General features: G+C 36.9%; 1 protein-coding gene across 2 annotated transcripts in view; it reads left to right on the top strand.

The window, feature by feature from the left end:
* The first annotated feature begins 2,100 nt into the window (after positions 1-2,100).
* Positions 2,101-22,042, top strand: part of LOC117323597 (protein dispatched homolog 1-like) — a 32,594-nt gene continuing 12,652 nt past the window's right edge. The window contains exons 1-6 of one of the 2 annotated variants that reach the window (XM_033878907.1): positions 2,101-2,679; positions 9,863-11,487; positions 12,076-12,303; positions 18,675-18,800; positions 19,008-19,160; positions 19,601-19,727. In XM_033878907.1, coding sequence (XP_033734798.1) covers positions 2,406-2,679; positions 9,863-11,487; positions 12,076-12,303; positions 18,675-18,800; positions 19,008-19,160; positions 19,601-19,727 — 2,533 coding nt within the window. In that variant the 5' untranslated portion in view covers positions 2,101-2,405. Of the gene's footprint in view, positions 2,680-9,463; positions 9,723-9,862; positions 11,488-12,075; positions 12,304-18,674; positions 18,801-19,007; positions 19,161-19,600; positions 19,728-22,042 lie in introns of those variants that run through there. The other variant, XM_033878908.1, reaches the window with a different exon arrangement.

Raw genomic sequence — 22,042 nt, forward strand, 5'->3', positions numbered from 1 at the left:
GTACAAAAGAGAATACATGTTGCACGAGGGTGATAGGTTGGAATATCTGCGTAAGCTTAACCCGAAATATTTTTTGGGGTAATTTTTGAAGAGTTTGATATTGATTTTTCTATTTATGAAATCCAATGTGCAATTAATAACCTTAAACGTGGTAAATCACACGGTTTGGACTGCTTGTTAAATGAATGTTTTATTGAAGGTTAAGCGTTCTTATTGCCCATGTTGCATACATTATTTAATAATATTTTAAACTCTGGATGTTTTCCGTCTGGTCTACTGCTGTTATTGTATCTTTTCACCTGATTTTGGAGAATTGAGTCTATTCCTTCTTCTGTACGCTGATGATCTGGTGTTGTTTTCTGAATCAGTTGAAGGGTTGCAAGGGCTTTTAAACATTTTAAATACCTATGCAGATAAATGGAAGTTAACAGTAAATACAGAAAAAACTAAGATTGTTAATTTTCGTAATGGCGGCATAGTCAAAGTAAACGAAACTTGGACTTTCAATGGGAAACTGCTTTCAGTAGTTGATCCGTTTTGTTATTTAGGCGCCCTCTTCCGGTTAAAAAATAAATTTAGTTTTATGTCTAAACATGTGGCTGAACAACGACGAAAAGCTCTTTGCTCTTCCCTCCAAATGTAATTATATGAGTTTGAATATCAAAACTATGTTGCACCTTTTTGATACATATGTCGGAAGTATTCTTTTTTTATGCCTGTGAAATATGGGGAATTGATAAAGCGCTTGAAGTAGAAAAAATTCATTTGGAATTTTGCAAAAATTTACTTGGTGTAAAGAAATCTACATGTAACGCTATGGTATACATTGAACTTGGTCGCCAACCACTTGCTAATACACAATTGTTTAGGATGTTAAAAAAATATTGGTTTAAATTATCAAATTCGGATAATTGTATCTTAACTAAGGCGTATGACTTTCAATTACAGGGAAACGGAGAAGGGACGTCCAAAGCAAAATTGGTTAGTCTTTCTAAAACGAAAATTATTTGAGCTAGGTTTTGGTTATGTCTGGGCGACACAGACACCCACCGAAATTTATCTTTTGCCTCTAATTAAACAGAGAATTGAAGATCTGGCCAATCAAAATTTATTTAATCTAATACAAACTTCGAGTAAATGTGAACGCTATAGGCATATTACCAAAACAAACGAAGAAATATGATTACTAAATTTCGTCTATCTGCCCATTATTTAGCTGTAGAATCCGGAAGATACAGGAATATAGAAAGGTGTTACAGAAATTGTCCATATTGTAATTCATTAGACGTTGAAGATGAATATCATTTTCTACTTGTCTGTCACTGTTATACTGATATTAGGAAGAAATATTTTTGGCACAAGCCTTCAGTTCTCAAAGTTATCGAATGATTAAATTCAAGAGTCAGAAATAATTGAATTTGTCAGGAAGATTTATTTCAGAAGCCTATAAACGTAAAATTGTGTAACTATATTACTACTGCAATGTATTTTTCAAAGTGCTGATCTCTGTCCGATATTTGTATGTTCTTCAATCTGTCCGTTCGTCTGCCTGTTCCATTATTTTGATACCTGTACATGTGTAAGGATTAACCGTTCAATTTCGATATACCTTTGTACATATAACTACATATTAATTCAAAGTATTATCTAATGATTATATGTATGAAATTTCATATCATTACTCTAGGTGGAAAATGTGTACCGCTTTAGTATTATGTAACATGTACACTGTTGAGTGTGAGATTTTGTGTAAATGTATCATGTATATGTATATATGTTTGTTAAAAACCGATGGGCCGAAAGGCCTAAGGTAATAAAAGAATTGAATTGACCTACTTTATAAGTTAACTGGATTTGTATATGTAACAGTTTGGTAATAATCCCCCTAATCCTTTGCAAGAATTACAAAAAATAAATTAGTATTTATACTGTAGCTATATGCGCTTTAAGTATTTGTTCTTCCTGGGGCAGGGACAATATACCCTGGGGGTCAGCCCCGCACGGTGACAGGTGAGCAGTATTCACCTACATGTATAACTACTGTCAAGCCGATTAAACTACGGATTATAATTATAACAATCCAGCCCATTGGCGGAAATCACACTTAATTCGTGTTACGGGTACGGTTTATAATAACATTTCAGTCAATCTGATCACATATGCAGTATGTACCCGTAACAGTATGGACAAGATATTTTATCGTTACACGACTTTGATGGCCATTTTACTATCTGATGGTACGGGCGTCATCAAAATGTCGACTGTTTGCAATGAGTTTTAACGACTGTGGGTTGGAAGGGACCAGGCATAGTCACACGGATACTTTACTCGTTACTTTTTAACATTTTTAATTCTAAGTTTGACAATCTGACGTGAAACCTCTTCCAAGTTGATCATTTGGCGTCATGGAGTCACCTGATTTTTTCATCAATTTAGAATCCAAACAGAGTTTTACAGAAAAGTGTTTGATTGAACCTGAACAAAGGAAGACAAAGAAAAAAGGGAAACTAAAAAATATTAAGAAAACATCCTCCAAAGTTGGTGTAGCGGGGTACAAGGAGAGTAAAGGAAAAGGGTCGCCCGAAAACCGTCCACAGTCTGGAAATGGAAAGAAGAAAGTGCATAAAAAGCCCCTTCTTTACTGTAGATTCATATCCAACTATCCGTGGTGCGCATTCTGTAAGTAATACAAGTATTTTCATTATAGCATAGTAAGTATATTTCATGAGTTTATTTTACTGACTTTTTATTGTACCCACCCCTTTCTATCACAGTGATACATGTATCATACCCCGGCCATCCCGGGCCCCTTATAGCCACTTCACATCATTTCCCCATGGTCAACATCCAGCCTGGCCACGACTTCGCTATTTAAAGGAAATCATCTAGCAGGTCATATCAGATCAATTTCACTTGCTTAGTATTAAACCTACTTAAATTGTCTTGAAGATGTCCCTTCAAATTTCAGACAATGATTACACGTAGGACAGTCCCAGGTGCGACCTCTTCATCTCATTATTTATTACATTTGGTTACATTATTATTACAACACGGGACATTATTACAGCATATGTATCCGATATATAGAACTATATACGCCCATGATTTATTTCAACGTGGGGATCGAGTCCGCAACCTCGATCGCGAGTCGGTACATATATTATTAGGAAACATATCTGGATAGAAGTGATGAATCCATTTATACATCTATATCCATTACATATGTCTTTAACGGAATATATTTAAAACATTGCTAAATAGATCTTAAATATGATATTGAAACGTAATATGATGTGAAGATAAAGACAATGGATAAAAAATTATTGTCTGTGACATCAGCAAACTTTTAACTAGATTTGACATGATGACCTTGGTCTAAAAATAGGAGACAAATTGAACTCAGGGGGGGGGGGGGGGAGGGGGAGATTCACAAATTGTACAGGTATAAACGTTACTGTACTCGACGCACTTTCGACACGTAAACAAATTAAGAAAAATAGGAAACCAAGTAAAATATATGCCACTAGATTTGAAGGAATGTTGTTGAATTTAAAGCTAGGGTTGATAAGGTCATGATTGCAATGTGTTATTTCTAATATCATAATTATGTACTAATCCGATTACTATGAAGTGTATAACAAGTCGTGTAGATGGATTTATTATTATAAACCGTCTTTTTATTAACGGAATAAATCGCCTCAGAATACGTATAATGGTTCACAATGGGCCACATATATAACCAGATTTCATTACACCACGTACTAGTTGTATGTCTATATATTCCCGATAATATATACATAATGTCGATTGGCTGACTTGCTTTCAAACCACTATACCAATTGTCTCTGTAATAGATAGAGGATATTACAAATGCAAGTGACATATAAAATTATTTAAATTATTAAACAATAATTTCACCTGGCCGAGTGCATGTCTTTCTAAATCTCGTGATATCGACGGAAGAGTGTGTTGGGGAGAGGGATTTGACGATTTTCTTTAAGCATCTTGCTATTACAAATTAAATTTCAGACACGTTTTGTTTTTTCGTTCTTAGAATCTTTTGTCACACTAAAGACTCGGAAACCAGTTACTGTGTGTTAGTGTACATCAGTTATAGGTATTCCCACTGTGTTAGTGTACATCAGTTATAGGTATTCCCACTGTGTTAGTGTACATCAGTTATAGGTATTCCCACTGTGTTAGTGTACATCAGTTAGGTATTCCCACTGTGTTAGTGTACATCAGTTATAGGTATTCCCACTGTGTTAGTGTACATCAGTTATAGATATTCCCACTGTGTTAGTGTACATCAGTTAGGTATTCCCACTGTGTTAGTGTACATCAGTTATAGATATTCCCACTGTGTTAGTGTACATCAGTTATAGGTATTCCCACTGTGTTAGTGTACATCAGTTAGGTATTCCCACTGTGTTAGTGTACATCAGTTATAGGTATTCCCACTGTGTTAGTGTACATCAGTTAGGTATTCCCACTGTGTTAGTGTACATCAGTTATAGATATTCCCACTGTGTTAGTGTACATCAGTTATAGGTATTCCCACTGTGTTAGTGTACATCAGTTAGGTATTCCCACTGTGTTAGTGTACATCAGTTATAGGTATTCCCACTGTGTTAGTGTACATCAGTTAGGTATTCCCACTGTGTTAGTGTACATCAGTTATAGGTATTCCCACTGTGTTAGTGTACATCAGTTATATATATTCCCACTGTGTTAGTGTACATCAGTTATAGGTATTCCCACTGTGTTAGTGTACATCAGTTATAGGTATTCCCACTGTGTTAGTGTACATCAGTTAGGTATTCCCACTGTGTTAGTGTACATCAGTTATAGGTATTCCCACTGTGTTAGTGTACATCAGTTATAGGTATTCCCACTGTGTTAGTGTACATCAGTTAGGTATTCCCACTGTGTTAGTGTACATCAGTTATAGGTATTCCCACTGTGTTAGTGTACATCAGTTATAGGTATTCCCACTGTGTTAGTGTACATCAGTTAGGTATTCCCACTGTGTTAGTGTACATCAGTTAGGTATTCCCACTGTGTTAGTGTACATCAGTTAGATATTCCCACTGTGTTAGTGTACATCAGTTATAGGTATTCCCACTGTGTTAGTGTACATCAGTTAGGTATTCCCACTGTGTTAGTGTACATCAGTTAGATATTCCCACTGTGTTAGTGTACATCAGTTATAGATATTCCCACTGTGTTAGTGTACATCAGTTATAGGTATTCCCACTGTGTTAGTGTACATCAGTTAGGTATTCCCACTGTGTTAGTGTACATCAGTTAGGTATTCCCACTGTGTTAGTGTACATCAGTTATAGGTATTCCCACTGTGTTAGTGTACATCAGTTAGGTATTCCCACTGTGTTAGTGTACATCAGTTAGGTATTCCCACTGTGTTAGTGTACATCAGTTAGGTATTCCCACTGTGTTAGTGTACATCAGTTAGGTATTCCCACTGTGTTAGTGTACATCAGTTAGGTATTCCCACTGTGTTAGTGTACATCAGTTAGGTATTCCCACTGTGTTAGTGTACATCAGTTAGGTATTCCCACTGTGTTAGTGTACATCAGTTAGGTATTCCCACTGTGTTAGTGTACATCAGTTATAGGTATTCCCACTGTGTTAGTGTACATCAGTTAGGTATTCCCACTGTGTTAGTGTACATCAGTTATAGGTATTCCCACTGTGTTAGTGTACATCAGTTATAGGTATTCCCACTGTGTTAGTGTACATCAGTTAGGTATTCCCACTGTGTTAGTGTACATCAGTTAGGTATTCCCACTGTGTTAGTGTACATCAGTTAGGTATTCCCACTGTGTTAGTGTACATCAGTTAGATATTCCCACTGTGTTAGTGTACATCAATTAGATATTCCCACTGTGTTAGTGTACATCAGTTATAGGTATTCCCACTGTGTTAGTGTACATCAGTTAGGTATTCCCACTGTGTTAGTGTACATCAGTTATAGATATTCCCACTGTGTTAGTGTACATCAGTTATATATATTCCCACTGTGTAAGTGTACATCAGTTATAGGTATTACCACTGTGTTAGTGTACATCAGTTATAGGTATTCCCACTGTGTTAGTGTACATCAGTTATAGGTATTCCCACTGTGTTAGTGTACATCAGTTATAGATATTCCCACTGTGTTAGTGTACATCAGTTATAGGTATTCCCACTGTGTTAGTGTACATCAGTTAGGTATTCCCACTGTGTTAGTGTACATCAGTTATAGGTATTCCCACTGTGTTAGTGTACATCAGTTATAGGTATTCCCACTGTGTTAATGTACAATTTTTACATCAGTTATAGGTATTCCCACTGTGTAAGTGTACATCAGTTATAGGTATTCCCACTGTGTTAGTGTACATCAGTTATAGGTATTCCCACTGTGTTAGTGTACATCAGTTATAGGTATTCCCACTGTGTTAGTGTACATCAGTTATAGATATTCCCACTGTGTTAGTGTACATCAGTTATAGGTATTCCCACTGTGTTATTGTACATCAGTTATAGGTATTCCCACTGTGTTAGTGTACATCAGTTAGGTATTCCCACTGTGTTAGTGTACATCAGTTATATATATTCCCACTGTGTTAGTGTACATCAGTTATATATATTCCCACTGTGTTAGTGTACATCAGTTAGGTATTCCCACTGTGTTAGTGTACATCAGTTATAGGTATTCCCACTGTGTTAGTGTACATCAGTTATAGGTATTCCCACTGTGTTAGTGTACATCAGTTATAGATATTCCCACTGTGTTAGTGTACATCAGTTAGATATTCCCACTGTGTTAGTGTACATCAGTTAGGTATTCCCACTGTGTTATTGTACATCAGATAGATATTCCCACTGTGTTGGTGTACATCAGTTATAGGTATTCCCACTGTGTTAGTGTACATCAGTTATAGGTATTCCCACTGTGTTAGTGTACATCAGTTATAGGTATTCCCACTGTGTTAGTGTACATCAGTTAGATATTCCCACTGTGTTAGTGTACATCAGTTAGGTATTCCCACTGTGTTATTGTACATCAGATAGATATTCCCACTGTGTTGGTGTACATCAGTTATAGGTATTCCCACTGTGTTAGTGTACATCAGTTATAGATATTCCCACTGTGTTAGTGTACATCAGTTAGGTATTCCCACTGTGTTAGTGTACATCAGTTAGGTATTCCCACTGTGTTAGTGTACATCAGTTAGGTATTCCCACTGTGTTAGTGTACATCAGTTATAGGTATTCCCACTGTGTTAGTGTACATCAGTTAGGTATTCCCACTGTGTTAGTGTACATCAGTTATAGGTATTCCCACTGTGTTAGTGTACATCAGTTAGATATTCCCACTGTGTTAGTGTACATCAGTTATAGGTATTCCCACTGTGTTAGTGTACATCAGTTAGGTATTCCCACTGTGTTAATGTACATCAGTTATAGGTATTCCCACTGTGTTAGTGTACATCAGTTATAGATATTCCCACTGTGTTAGTGTACATCAGTTAGGTATTCCCACTGTGTTAGTGTACATCAGTTAGGTATTCCCACTGTGTTAGTGTACATCAGTTATAGGTATTCCCACTGTGTTAGTGTACATCAGTTATAGGTATTCCCACTGTGTTAGTGTACATCAGTTATAGATATTCCCACTGTGTTAGTGTACATCAGTTAGGTATTCCCACTGTGTTAGTGTACATCAGTTAGGTATTCCCACTGTGTTAGTGTACATCAGTTATAGGTATTCCCACTGTGTTAGTGTACATCAGTTATAGATATTCCCACTGTGTTAGTGTACATCAGTTAGGTATTCCCACTGTGTTAGTGTACATCAGTTAGGTATTCCCACTGTGTTAGTGTACATCAGTTATAGGTATTCCCACTGTGTTAGTGTACATCAGTTATAGGTATTCCCACTGTGTTAGTGTACATCAGTTATAGATATTCCCACTGTGTTAGTGTACATCAGTTAGGTATTCCCACTGTGTTAGTGTACATCAGTTAGGTATTCCCACTGTGTTAGTGTACATCAGTTATAGGTATTCCCACTGTGTTAGTGTACATCAGTTAGGTATTCCCACTGTGTTAGTGTACATCAGTTATAGGTATTCCCACTGTGTTAGTGTACATCAGTTAGATATTCCCACTGTGTTAGTGTACATCAGTTATAGGTATTCCCACTGTGTTAGTGTACATCAGTTAGGTATTCCCACTGTGTTAATGTACATCAGTTATAGGTATTCCCACTGTGTTAGTGTACATCAGTTATAGATATTCCCACTGTGTTAGTGTACATCAGTTAGGTATTCCCACTGTGTTAGTGTACATCAGTTAGGTATTCCCACTGTGTTAGTGTACATCAGTTATAGGTATTCCCACTGTGTTAGTGTACATCAGTTATAGGTATTCCCACTGTGTTAGTGTACATCAGTTATAGATATTCCCACTGTGTTAGTGTACATCAGTTAGGTATTCCCACTGTGTTAGTGTACATCAGTTAGGTATTCCCACTGTGTTAGTGTACATCAGTTATAGGTATTCCCACTGTGTTAGTGTACATCAGTTAGGTATTCCCACTGTGTTAGTGTACATCAGTTATAGATATTCCCACTGTGTTAGTGTACATCAGTTATAGGTATTCCCACTGTGTTAGTGTACATCAGTTAGGTTTTCCCACTGTGTTAGTGTACATCAGTTAGGTATTCCCACTGTGTTAGTGTACATCAGTTAGGTATTCCCATGGCCTATCCGGTTATGGGTAGAACTACAGGAAGGGTCGGAAGCAATCTAATTAAAATCTAGATGGTCATTCTCACTACGTTACATGAACATATCACACGACATCGCACGAGGGGTCGCGTCAAGATGACCATTTGGATTAACCAATCAAATTACTGCTTACAGAATCTTGGAAGTGAATTACGTATGTCCGATATAACATGACTGCATAGCTTGCATATTCTGTCAGTCTGTTTCAAGTCATTTTGTCCAACGAAGCATATAGCTATACATGCTGTACCGAATCGGTTAGCTTCAGACGCATGATATCGAAAAATTGTCAATTCGCCCCGAAAGTGAAATAATTAGGTTACAAAGGTCATTCTGACGTGACCCCTTATACGATGTCGTTAAATGTTCATGTAACGTAGTGAGAATGAACATCTATGTTTTAATTAGAATGGGTCGAAGTGGAGTTACGATATATCTTAGGCTCGCTTTTTTCAGCATGGCCATACTAATGTTTATTACAATAGAGGTCAAACACTGGTCACGGCTTAGCTGTGGATACACCTGCTAGTATAGTAACTAACACTTTACTGTGATCTAATAGAAAGTGTTGAAATGTTGACCTATAGGCTTAATCTCCAAACAATATCAAGCCTTACTGTGTTACAACATCCCTATACATTGCTACACTACTTATATACACATGACCACTATGTCAAACAAAGCGGTATGGCATCGACCACAAGGACGATCCGTGGACCATGAATCAATCCCTAAAGTCCTTAGCCTATAACGTAACTTTCGCGGCTAATCTACATGTTAGGTGTGGAAACCAAGTTATGTGGACACCGACGAAAATGAACCATTTTGGGGTTTGATATGTTTCCACGTTACCATCAGGATGACAGATTCAGTTCCTGTTCTTGGATATTGTAGGTTTATAACCCGGTACCCGGTTACAGCTTTCTGTAAGTATCAATAGAAGTAAATAACTTCATGTACATGTCGAATGTTGATACGATCGGCAAGTATATCTCTTAAAAGAAAGCAGGGAACAGATAACAAGATCACGAGGCAATTATAACTAAATGATTTTGTCTTTTTTCAGTCTTGGCTTCGTCCTTCCATCTGACCGTCATAATTGCGACCGTGAGTCTCGTGTTCACTGGCTACGACCTGTTCCCGATCGAGTTCAAGACGATGCCATTGATCCTGTATGAAGACAACACACGCACGCAAGATTTGGGATGGAGGAGCAAGGACGAATACTCAGGAAAATTGTGGAGATCCCTGATTGGAGCCACACAGCCATCCTACTACAACGGCTTCGTCGGTGACATAGTCGAGGTCTTCTTAGAAGTGCCCAACTATGACATCTTCAGTCGCGAAAATCTTGAGCTCATTCGCGAGGCCGAAGAGAGGATGTTCAACATCAGATTCTACCAAGTTTTCTTCTGCTATGTCGGCAGTGGCTCCGAGTGCCATAAACCTTCGTCTATTCTCAGATTGTTTGACGGCACGTTTAACGATTCCAGTGCCACATTCTATGACCCGACATTCAGTAACATACACGGTGTTCTGTGTGAGGCGACTTCCCAAAACGCCACGAAGGACTATGTCAAATATTTCATCGAACAAGGACTTGATCTCTGTGACGGTGTATTGAGATCCTCCAAAACCAGATTCTTCTACAAATTAGGATGGCCACTGCGGGGTAGTAATGATAAAGACAGAATAGAGACGTTCTCAGTTTCCTCAGTAAAACCAGAGCTAGAAAATATCCGAGATCATTTAATGTCAGGCAAAATGTCTCTTTATTACATCAGCACTCTGTTGTTTGACCACGACGTTGTTATTCAGGCTCTGAAGGATATGCTTCTCGCTGTTGGAAGTTTCCTATTTATATTCATCTTTATGTGGATACAGACAGCATCATTTTGGATAACGTTTCTGGGTATATTCAGTATACTTACGAGCTTCCTGTTAACGAACCTCATATATAGATGTGTCTTGGGTTATGAATACTTCGGGTTTTTCCATGTAATTTCCATGTTTATAATCTTGGGTATTGGAGCGGACGATGTCTTCATATTTTACGATACGTGGCGACTGACTGGTCACACAATATACCCCAGTAAGGCACACAGGTTGTCCGATTGTTATAGGAAGGCAGCAAAAACGACTTTTGTCACATCTCTCACAACGATGACCGCGTTTCTCGTGAGCGGTCTTTCACCTTTGCTTCCAGTTTGCACGTTTGGAATATTTTCAGGAATTTTAGTGTTTGTAAATTATCTTTGTGACCTCCTCTACTTTCCAACTGTAATCATGCTTTATTCACAAAAGGTAAAACCTTTATTCGACAAAGTGTGTGGACCGTGTGTAAAGACATGCAAGAGGAAAAAATCAAATAAAAACGTGACCAACGAAGCGCATAATCTAGATCATAATAAAACCTCAAGTGATATGGGCAATGGACATTTGCCGTCAAAGTCTTCTCCTAAGCGCCCAACATCTAGTAATTCATCGTGCTTTGATATTCAAAATACAACCATGACACCAAGGACGAAGACACATTTTGAGGACCGTAACCGAATTGTGTTATTTCTGAAAAATGGATTCTATGATTTTATGACACGCCGTGCTGTGAGAGTGATAGTACCTTTGCTGTTCCTAGCCGCCTCAAGTTTCTTCATCTGGAGTGCTTCAAAACTAGAACCAGATTCACAACAGGTAATTTGATTTTGATATATATAAAGATTTAATGGTTTACAAATGTAAGCGACCAAAAATTCCTATGAACTTTTGTTCTGGTGTTTTTGCTTTGAAAAGGTAGTTTAAGAAAGGAATGGAAAACGGATGTGTTGCTGGACTTTTGTGTTTGCTACAGGGCGTCAGAATTATGTATTAAAAAATAATGATTTTTACTTACAAAATGTATTTAATATTCTTCAGTTTAAATTTTTTTAACTTCTTCAGTCGATCATTAAAATTAAACAAAATATGATACTTAGACAATAACTTAGGAGATTTAAATATGATTAGGTAGATCTATGTATATGAATTTGTTTACAATTTTCGTTTATAAAATGCTTTACAATATCACAAAATAGGCTAAAATATGTATTATCGGGTCATGAAATCTAAGGAATACAATTTTAATTTATATTGATTTACGTCCCACTTCTGGTCAATCATGAACTACATGCAGCAAGAACATTTATACAATTCATACTAAATACGGCAAAAGTATCTAAAAAACAAAATGAGTGACCCAATAGCATTTCTCATGTTTAATGATTTTTGTTTTGTTTTTCATAGCTGCAGATCTACCGGTCGTCTCACAACTACGGAAAGGCGTCTCGCATGCACTACTACGGATTTGAGAGGAGTTTCCAGGAGGAGTACGCTAGCGTATACCTCACATGGGGTGTTAAGAGGAAGGACCTTAGTTCATGTAACTTCAAGTCCGCAACTTTCTGTGACGGCGAAGCTGGATGGGACGATACATTCAACCCCAACACGCCCGAGGCGCAGGAGGCCCTTAAGGTTTGTCCATGAGTTCTACAAACTAATCGTAACCAAGTAGAACATCACAATACAAATAAAGTAATGGATACTTTGTATGAGATTAAAAATATAAACCTTCATCATACATTAGTTTCCACAAAATTACATTATACATCAGGTTGCTCTGTCTAATTTTTGTATAATGCATCTATACATCTCATTTTGTACATCTCTACATGCTAATACCACGTCAGTATAAGGTATATCTCTACATGCTAATACCACGTCAACAAAAGGTATACCTCTACATAATACCACATAGCTCTACCTTCAACCGCTTCAACATAGGGTATACCTTTACATTAGAATACCACGTCAACAAAGTATATGCATCAACATTGGAATAACACGTCAACATAGGGTACATGTATATCTCTACATCAGATACCACGTCAACATAATGTATATCTCTACATCAGATACCACGTCAACATAATGTATATCTCTACATCAGATACCACGTCAACATAGGGTATATCTCTACATCAGAATACCACGTCAACATAAGGTATATCTCTACATTAGATACCACGTCAACATAGGGTATATCTCTACATTAGATACCACGTCAACATAGGGTATATCTCTACATTAGATACCACGTCAACATAGGGTATATCTCTACATCAGATACCACGTCAACATAGGGTATATCTCTACATCAGATACCACGTTAACATAGGGTATATCTCTACATTAGATACCACGTCAACATAGGGTATATCTCTACATCAGATACCACGTCAACATAGGGTATATCTCTACATCAGATACCACGTCAACATAAGGTATATCTCTACATTAGATACCACGTCAACATAGGGTATATCTCTACATCAGATACCACGTCAATATAAGGTATATCTCTACATTAGATACCACGTCAACATAGGGTATATCTCTACATCAGATACCACGTCAACATAGGGTATATCTCTACATCAGAATACCACGTCAACATAGGGTATATCCCTACATTAGATACCACGTCAACATAGGGTATATCTCTACATCAGAATACCACGTCAACATAGGGTATATCTCTACATCAGATACCACGTTAACATAGGGTATATCTCTACATTAGATACCACGTCAACATAAGGTATATCTCTACATCAGAATACCACGTCAACATAGGGTATATCTCTACATTAGATACCACGTCAACATAGGGTATATCTCTACATTAGATACCACGTCAACATAAGGTATATCTCTACATCAGATACCACGTCAACATAAGGTATATCTCTACATCAGATACCACGTCAACATAGGGTATATCTCTACATCAGATACCACGTCAACATAGGGTATATCTCTACATCAGAATACCACGTCAATATAGGGTATATCTCTACATCAGATACCACGTCAACATAAGATATATCTCTACATCAGATACCACGTCAATATAAGGTATATCCCTACATTAGATACCACGTCAACATAAGATATATCTCTACATTAGATACCACGTCAACATAGGGTATACCTCTACATTAGATACCACGTCAACATAAGATATATCCCTACATTAGATACCACGTCAACATAGGGTATATCTCTACATTAGATACCACGTCAATATAAGGTATATCTCTACATCAGATACCACGTCAACATAAGATATATCTCTACATTAGATACCACGTCAATATAAGGTATATCCCTACATTAGATACCACGTCAACATAAGGTATACATCTACATTAGATACCACGTCAACATAGGGTATATCTCTACATTAGAATACCACGTCAACATAAGATATATCTCTACATTAGATACCACGTCAACATAAGGTATATCTCTACATTAGAATACCACGTCAACATAAGATATATCTCTACATTAGATACCACGTCAACATAGGGTATATCTCTACATTAGATACCACGTCAACATAGGGTATATCCCTACATCAGATACCACGTCAACATAGGGTATATCTCTACATTAGATACCACGTCAACATAAGATATATCTCTACATCAGATACCACGTCAACATAGGGTATATCTCTACATTAGATACCACGTCAACATAAGGTATATCTCTACATTAGATACCACGTCAACATAGGGTATATCTCTACATCAGATACCACGTCAACATAAGGTATATCTCTACATCAGATACCACGTCAACATAGGGTATATCTCTACATCAGATACCACGTCAACATAGGGTATATCTCTACATCAGAATACCACGTCAATATAGGGTATATCTCTACATCAGATACCACGTCAACATAAGATATATCTCTACATCAGATACCACGTCAATATAAGGTATATCCCTACATTAGATACCACGTCAACATAAGATATATCTCTACATTAGATACCACGTCAACATAGGGTATACCTCTACATTAGATACCACGTCAACATAAGATATATCCCTACATTAGATACCACGTCAACATAGGGTATATCTCTACATTAGATACCACGTCAATATAAGGTATATCTCTACATCAGATACCACGTCAACATAAGATATATCTCTACATTAGATACCACGTCAATATAAGGTATATCCCTACATTAGATACCACGTCAACATAGGGTATATCTCTACATTAGATACCACGTCAACATAGGGTATATCCCTACATCAGATACCACGTCAACATAGGGTATATCTCTACATTAGATACCACGTCAACATAAGATATATCTCTACATCAGATACCACGTCAACATAGGGTATATCCCTACATTAGATACCATGTCAACATAGGGTATATCTCTACATCAGATACCACGTCAACATAAGGTATATCCCTACATCAGATACCACGTCAACATAAGATATATCTCTACATTAGATACCACGTCAACATAAGATATATCTCTACATTAGATACCACGTCAACATAAGATATATCTCTACATTAGATACCACGTCAACATAAGATATATCTCTACATTAGATACCACGTCAACATAAGATATATCTCTACATTAGATACCACGTCAACATAAGATATATCTCTACATTAGATACCACGTCAACATGGGGTATATCTCTACATTAGATACCACGTCAACATAAGGTATATCTCTACATTAGAATACCACGTCAACATAAGGTATATCTCTACATTAGAATACCACGTCAACATAAGATATATCTCTACATTAGAATACCACGTCAACATAGGGTATATCTCTACATCAGATACCACGTCAACATAAGATATATCTCTACATTAGATACCACGTCAATATAAGATATATCTCTACATCAGATACCACGTCAACATAAGATATATCTCTACATTAGATACCACGTCAACATAAGATATATCTCTACATTAGATACCACGTCAACATAGGGTATATCTCTACATTAGATACCACGTCAACATAGGGTATATCTCTACATTAGAATACCACGTCAACATAAGGTATATCCCTACATTAGATACCACGTCAACATAGGATATATTTCTACATCAGAATACCAAGTCAACATAGGGTATATCTCTACATCAGATACCACGTTAACATAGGGTATATCTCTACATCAGATACCACGTCAACATAGGGTATATCTCTACATTAGAATACCTCGTCAACATAGGGTATACATCTACATCAGATACCACGTCAACATAGGGTATATCTCTACATCAGATACCACGTCAACATAGGGTATATCTCTACATCAGATACCACGTCAACATAAGGTATATCTCTACATTAGATACCACGTCAACATAGGGTATATCTCTACATCAGATACCACGTCAATATAAGGTATACATCTACATCAGATACCACGTCAACATAGGGTATATCTCTACATTAGATACCACGTCAACATAGGGTATATCTCTACATTAGAATACCACGTCAACATAGGGTATACATCTACATCAGATACCACGTCAACATAGGGTATATCTCTACATCAGATACCACGTCAACATAGGGTATATCTCTACATTAGATACCACGTCAACATAGGATATATCTCTACATTAGAATACCACGTCAACATAGGGTATATCTCTACATCAGATACCACGTCAATATAAGGTATATCTCTACATCAGATACCACGTCAACATAGGGTATATCTCTACATCAGATACCAAGTCAACATAAGGTATATCTCTACATCAGATACCACGTCAACATAAGATATACCTCTACATCAGATACCACGTCAACATAGGGTATATCTCTACATTAGATACCACGTCAACATAAGGTATACATCTACATTAGATACCACGTCAACATAGGGTGTATCTCTACATTAGAATACCACGTCAACATAAGATATATCTCTACATCAGATACCACGTCAATATAAGATATATCTCTACATCAGATACCACGTCAATATAAGATATATCTCTACATCAGATACCACGTCAATATAAGGTATATCTCTACATTAGATACCACGTCAACATAGGGTATATCTCTACATTAGAATACCACGTCAACATAGGGTATATCTCTACATCAGATACCACGTCAACATAGGGTATATCTCTACATTAGATACCACGTCAACATAAGGTATACATCTACATTAGATACCACGTCAACATAAGGTATACATCTACATCAGATACCACGTCAATATAAGGTATATCTCTACATTAGATACCACGTCAATATAAGATATATCTCTACATTAGATACCACGTCAACATAGGGTATATCTCTACATTAGATACCACGTCAATATAAGGTATATCTCTACATCAGATACCACGTCAACATAGGGTATATCTCTACATTAGATACCACGTCAATATAAGGTATATCTCTACATTAGATACCACGTCAACATAGGTTATATCTCTACATTAGATACCACGTCAATATAAGGTATATCTCTACATTAGATACCACGTCAACATAGGGTATATCTCTACATCAGATACCACGTCAACATAGGGTATATCTCTACATTAGATACCACGTCAACATAAGGTATACATCTACATTAGATACCACGTCAACATAGGGTATATCTCTACATCAGATACCACGTCAATATAAGGTATATCTCTACATCAGATACCACGTCAATATAAGGTATATCTCTACATTAGATACCACGTCAATATAAGGTATATCTCTACATTAGATACCACGTCAACATAGGGTATATCTCTACATCAGATACCACGTCAACATAGGGTATATCTCTACATCAGATACCACGTCAATATAAGGTATATCTCTACATTAGATACCACGTCAATATAAGGTATATCTCTACATTAGATACCACGTCAATATAAGGTATATCTCTACATTAGATACCACGTCAACATAGGATATATCTCTACATTAGATACCACGTCAACATAATGTATACCTCTACATTAGATACCACGTCAACATAGGGTATATCTCTACATTAGATACCACGTCAATATAAGGTATATCTCTACATTAGATACCACGTCAATATAAGGTATATCTCTACATTAGATACCACGTCAACATAAGATATATCTCTACATCAGATACCACGTCAATATAAGGTATATCTCTACATTAGATACCACGTCAATATAAGGTATATCTCTACATTAGATACCACGTCAATATAAGATATATCTCTACATCAGATACCACGTCAACATAGGGTATATCTCTACATTAGATACCACGTCAACATAAGGTATATCTCTACATTAGATACCACGTCAACATAATGTATACCTCTACATTAGATACCACGTCAACATAGGGTATATCTCTACATCAGATACTACGTTAACATAGGGTATATCTCTACATTAGATACCACGTCAACATAGGGTATATCTCTACATCAGATACTACGTTAACATAGGGTATATCTCTACATTAGATACCACGTCAACATAGGGTATATCTCTACATTAGATACCACGTCAACATAGGGTATATCTCTACATTAGATACCACGTCAACATAGGATATATCTCTACATTAGAATACCACGTCAACATAAGATATATCTCTACATTAGAATACCACGTCAACATAAGATATATCTCTATTAGAATATCACGTTAACATAAGATATATCTCTACATTAGAATACCACGTCAACATAAGATATATCTCTATTAGAATACCACGTCAACATAGGGTATATCTCTACATTAGAATACCACGTCAACTTACGGTATCTTTACGATCTAATTAAAATTAGACTTGTAATTTCCGCTCCTCTACAATACTCTACGATACACTTCAATACAAGTAGTTGTATTATCTGTATTAATGTAACAATGACGCAGATTGGATAGTACCGTCCCGTTATACTAGCCACACAATGGACTGACCGCTGATTTCGTGTGGTTTTTATTACAGAACCTTTGTAATCGACTAGAGACAATGAGTGCCGAGGAGGCAGATTCACTGAAAATCAAAAGAAACGCCATCACGGAAAAGTTGGAAATATCCTGCTTCACAACTGCGTATGAATCCTACGTGGAGGTACGTTTATAAATTTATTTATTTATTTTGAGGTACATTTCCAGTCTTATTCATTACTCTTTTTTTTTTGTTTTTTTTTTTTTTGTTGTTTTTTGTTTTTTTTGTTTTTGTTAAATAAAATTGTGAACATGTATGTGAAATTGTGTTTTAAGATAGTAAGAATTGGAGATGTGGTTGATGACTACAATTAAATTTTTGTTTTAACAGAACAAAATCAGTAGCAGTGGGGCGGTCCTTCCTACAGGATTGAGTATGAACATTCCTGTCAATGCTGGGAACGCTTCGATCTTCATGGATGCCCAGCCATCTATATACTACTCCAGCTCCACCTTGCCCGCTGATTTTGACGGCTATATGGGGGTAAGTATGGCATACTTACTGTTTTCACTACTGCATTTAGCCAATATAGAGGGACGTATTAGTTTTTCGTAATGTTAATAGCAAACTCCAGTAAACCAGTCAAATGTTAGAGGAGCCTTAGTTCGTGAGTATGCTAGAACTAATTTTAGAGAACTTATTTGTAAAAAGATTTGTATTCAGAGAAATCATATTTCTTTTTAATTGTTTTTTTTTATTATTTTATTTATTTATTTATTTATTTTTTGAAAATACGATATGTTTCTTAATATGTTGTTTCAAGAATGATAACCGTTTGTTAATATATCCAAAATATCTTAATAATGAGTGAAATACTTATCTTGTATGAAGTTTTACAGTAAACAGTTGCATGTGTACTGCCTGATATACTAATTCCTTTATCACGCTATCCTATTGATTGACACAATGTTGACATGTTACAGATTGGAGTATCCTATTGGTTATCAGACAGTTATACTGGAAACCCTTCAGACGACTATTACCTATACAACAACTTACTAGGGGAGCAGAACATAGATGGTACCACTCAGAGGACAAGGAACTCAGCCAGTCAGTATACACTAACTCAGTCAGTATACACTAACTCAGTCAGCATACACTAACTCAGTCAGTATACACTAACTCAGTCAGTCAGTATACACTAACTCAGTCAGTCAGTATACACTAACTCAGTCAGTATACACTAACTCAGTCAGTCAGTATACACTAACTCAGTCAGTATACACTAACTCAGTCAGTCAGTATACACTAACTCAGTCAGTCAGTATACACTAACTCAGTCAGTATACACTAACTCAGTCAGTCAGTATACACTAACTCAGTCAGTATACACTAACTCAGTCAGTCAGCATACACTAACTCAGTCAGTATACACTAACTCAGTCAGTCAGTATACACTAACTCAGTCAGTCAGTATACACTAACTCAGTCAGTATACACTAACTCAGTCAGTCAGTATACACTAACTCAGTCAGTATACACTAACTCAGTCAGTCAGTATACACTAACTCAGTCAGTATACACTAAGTCAGTCAGTCAGTATACACTAACTCAGCCAGTCAGTATACACTAACTCAGTCAGTCAGTATACACTAACTCAGCCAGTCAGTATACACTAACTCAGTCAGTATACACTAACTCAGTCAGTCAGTATACACTAACTCAGTCAGTCAGTATACACTAACTCAGTCAGTCAGTATGCACTAACTCAGCCAGTCAGTATACACTAACTCAGTCAGTCAGTATACACTAACTCAGTCAGTCAGTATACACTAACTCAGTCAGTCAGTATACACTAACTCAGTCAGTATACACTAACTCAGTCAGTCAGTATACACTAACTCAGTCAGTATACACTAACTCAGTCAGTCAGTATACACTAACTCAGTCAGTATACACTAACTCAGTCAGTATACACTAACTCAGTCAGTCAGTATACACTAACTCAGTCAGTATACACTAAGTCAGTCAGTCAGTATACACTAACTCAGCCAGTCAGTATACACTAACTCAGTCAGTCAGTATACACTAACTCAGCCAGTCAGTATACACTAACTCAGTCAGTATACACTAACTCAGTCAGTCAGTATACACTAACTCAGTCAGTCAGTATACACTAACTCAGTCAGTCAGTATGCACTAACTCAGCCAGTCAGTATGCACTAACTCAGTCAGTCAGTATACACTAACTCAGTCAGTCAGTATACACTAACTCAGTCAGTCAGTATACACTAACTCAGTCAGTCAGTATACACTAACTCAGTCAGTATACACTAACTCAGTCAGTCAGTATACACTAACTCAGTCAGTATACACTAACTCAGTCAGTCAGTATACACTAACTCAGTCAGTATACACTAACTCAGTCAGTCAGTATACACTAACTCAGTCAGTATACACTAAGTCAGTCAGTCAGTATACACTAACTCAGTCAGTCAGTATACACTAACTCAGTCAGTCAGTATACACTAACTCAGTCAGTATACACTAACTCAGTCAGTCAGTATACACTAACTCAGTCAGTCAGTATACACTAACTCAGTCAGTCAGTATGCACTAACTCAGCCAGTCAGTATGCACTAACTCAGTCAGTCAGTATACACTAACTCAGTCAGTCAGTATACACTAACTCAGTCAGTCAGTATACACTAACTCAGTCAGTATACACTAACTCAGTCAGTCAGTATACACTAACTCAGCCAGTCAGTATACACTAACTCAGCCAGTCAGTATACATTAACTCAGTCAGTCAGTATACACTAACTCAGCCAGTCAGTATACACTAACTCAGTCAGTATACACTAACTCAGCCAGTCAGTATACACTAACTCAGTCAGTATACACTAACTCAGTCAGTCAGTATACACTAACTCAGCCAGTCAGTATAAACTAACTCAGTCAGTCAGTATACACTAAGTCAGTCAGTCAGTATACACTAACTCAGCCAGTCAGTATACACTAACTCAGTCAGTCAGTATACACTAACTCAGCCAGTCAGTATACACTAACTCAGTCAGTATACACTAACTCAGTCAGTCAGTATACACTAACTCAGTCAGTCAGTATACACTAACTCAGTCAGTCAGTATGCACTAACTCAGCCAGTCAGTATACACTAACTCAGTCAGTCAGTATACACTAACTCAGTCAGTCAGTATACACTAACTCAGTCAGTCAGTATACACTAACTCAGTCAGTATACACTAACTCAGTCAGTCAGTATACACTAACTCAGTCAGTATACACTAACTCAGTCAGTCAGTATACACTAACTCAGTCAGTATACACTAACTCAGTCAGTATACACTAACTCAGTCAGTCAGTATACACTAACTCAGTCAGTATACACTAAGTCAGTCAGTCAG

This window comes from Pecten maximus, chromosome 3, assembly GCF_902652985.1.
Source record: "Pecten maximus chromosome 3, xPecMax1.1, whole genome shotgun sequence".
Lineage (NCBI taxonomy): Eukaryota > Metazoa > Mollusca > Bivalvia > Pectinida > Pectinidae > Pecten > Pecten maximus.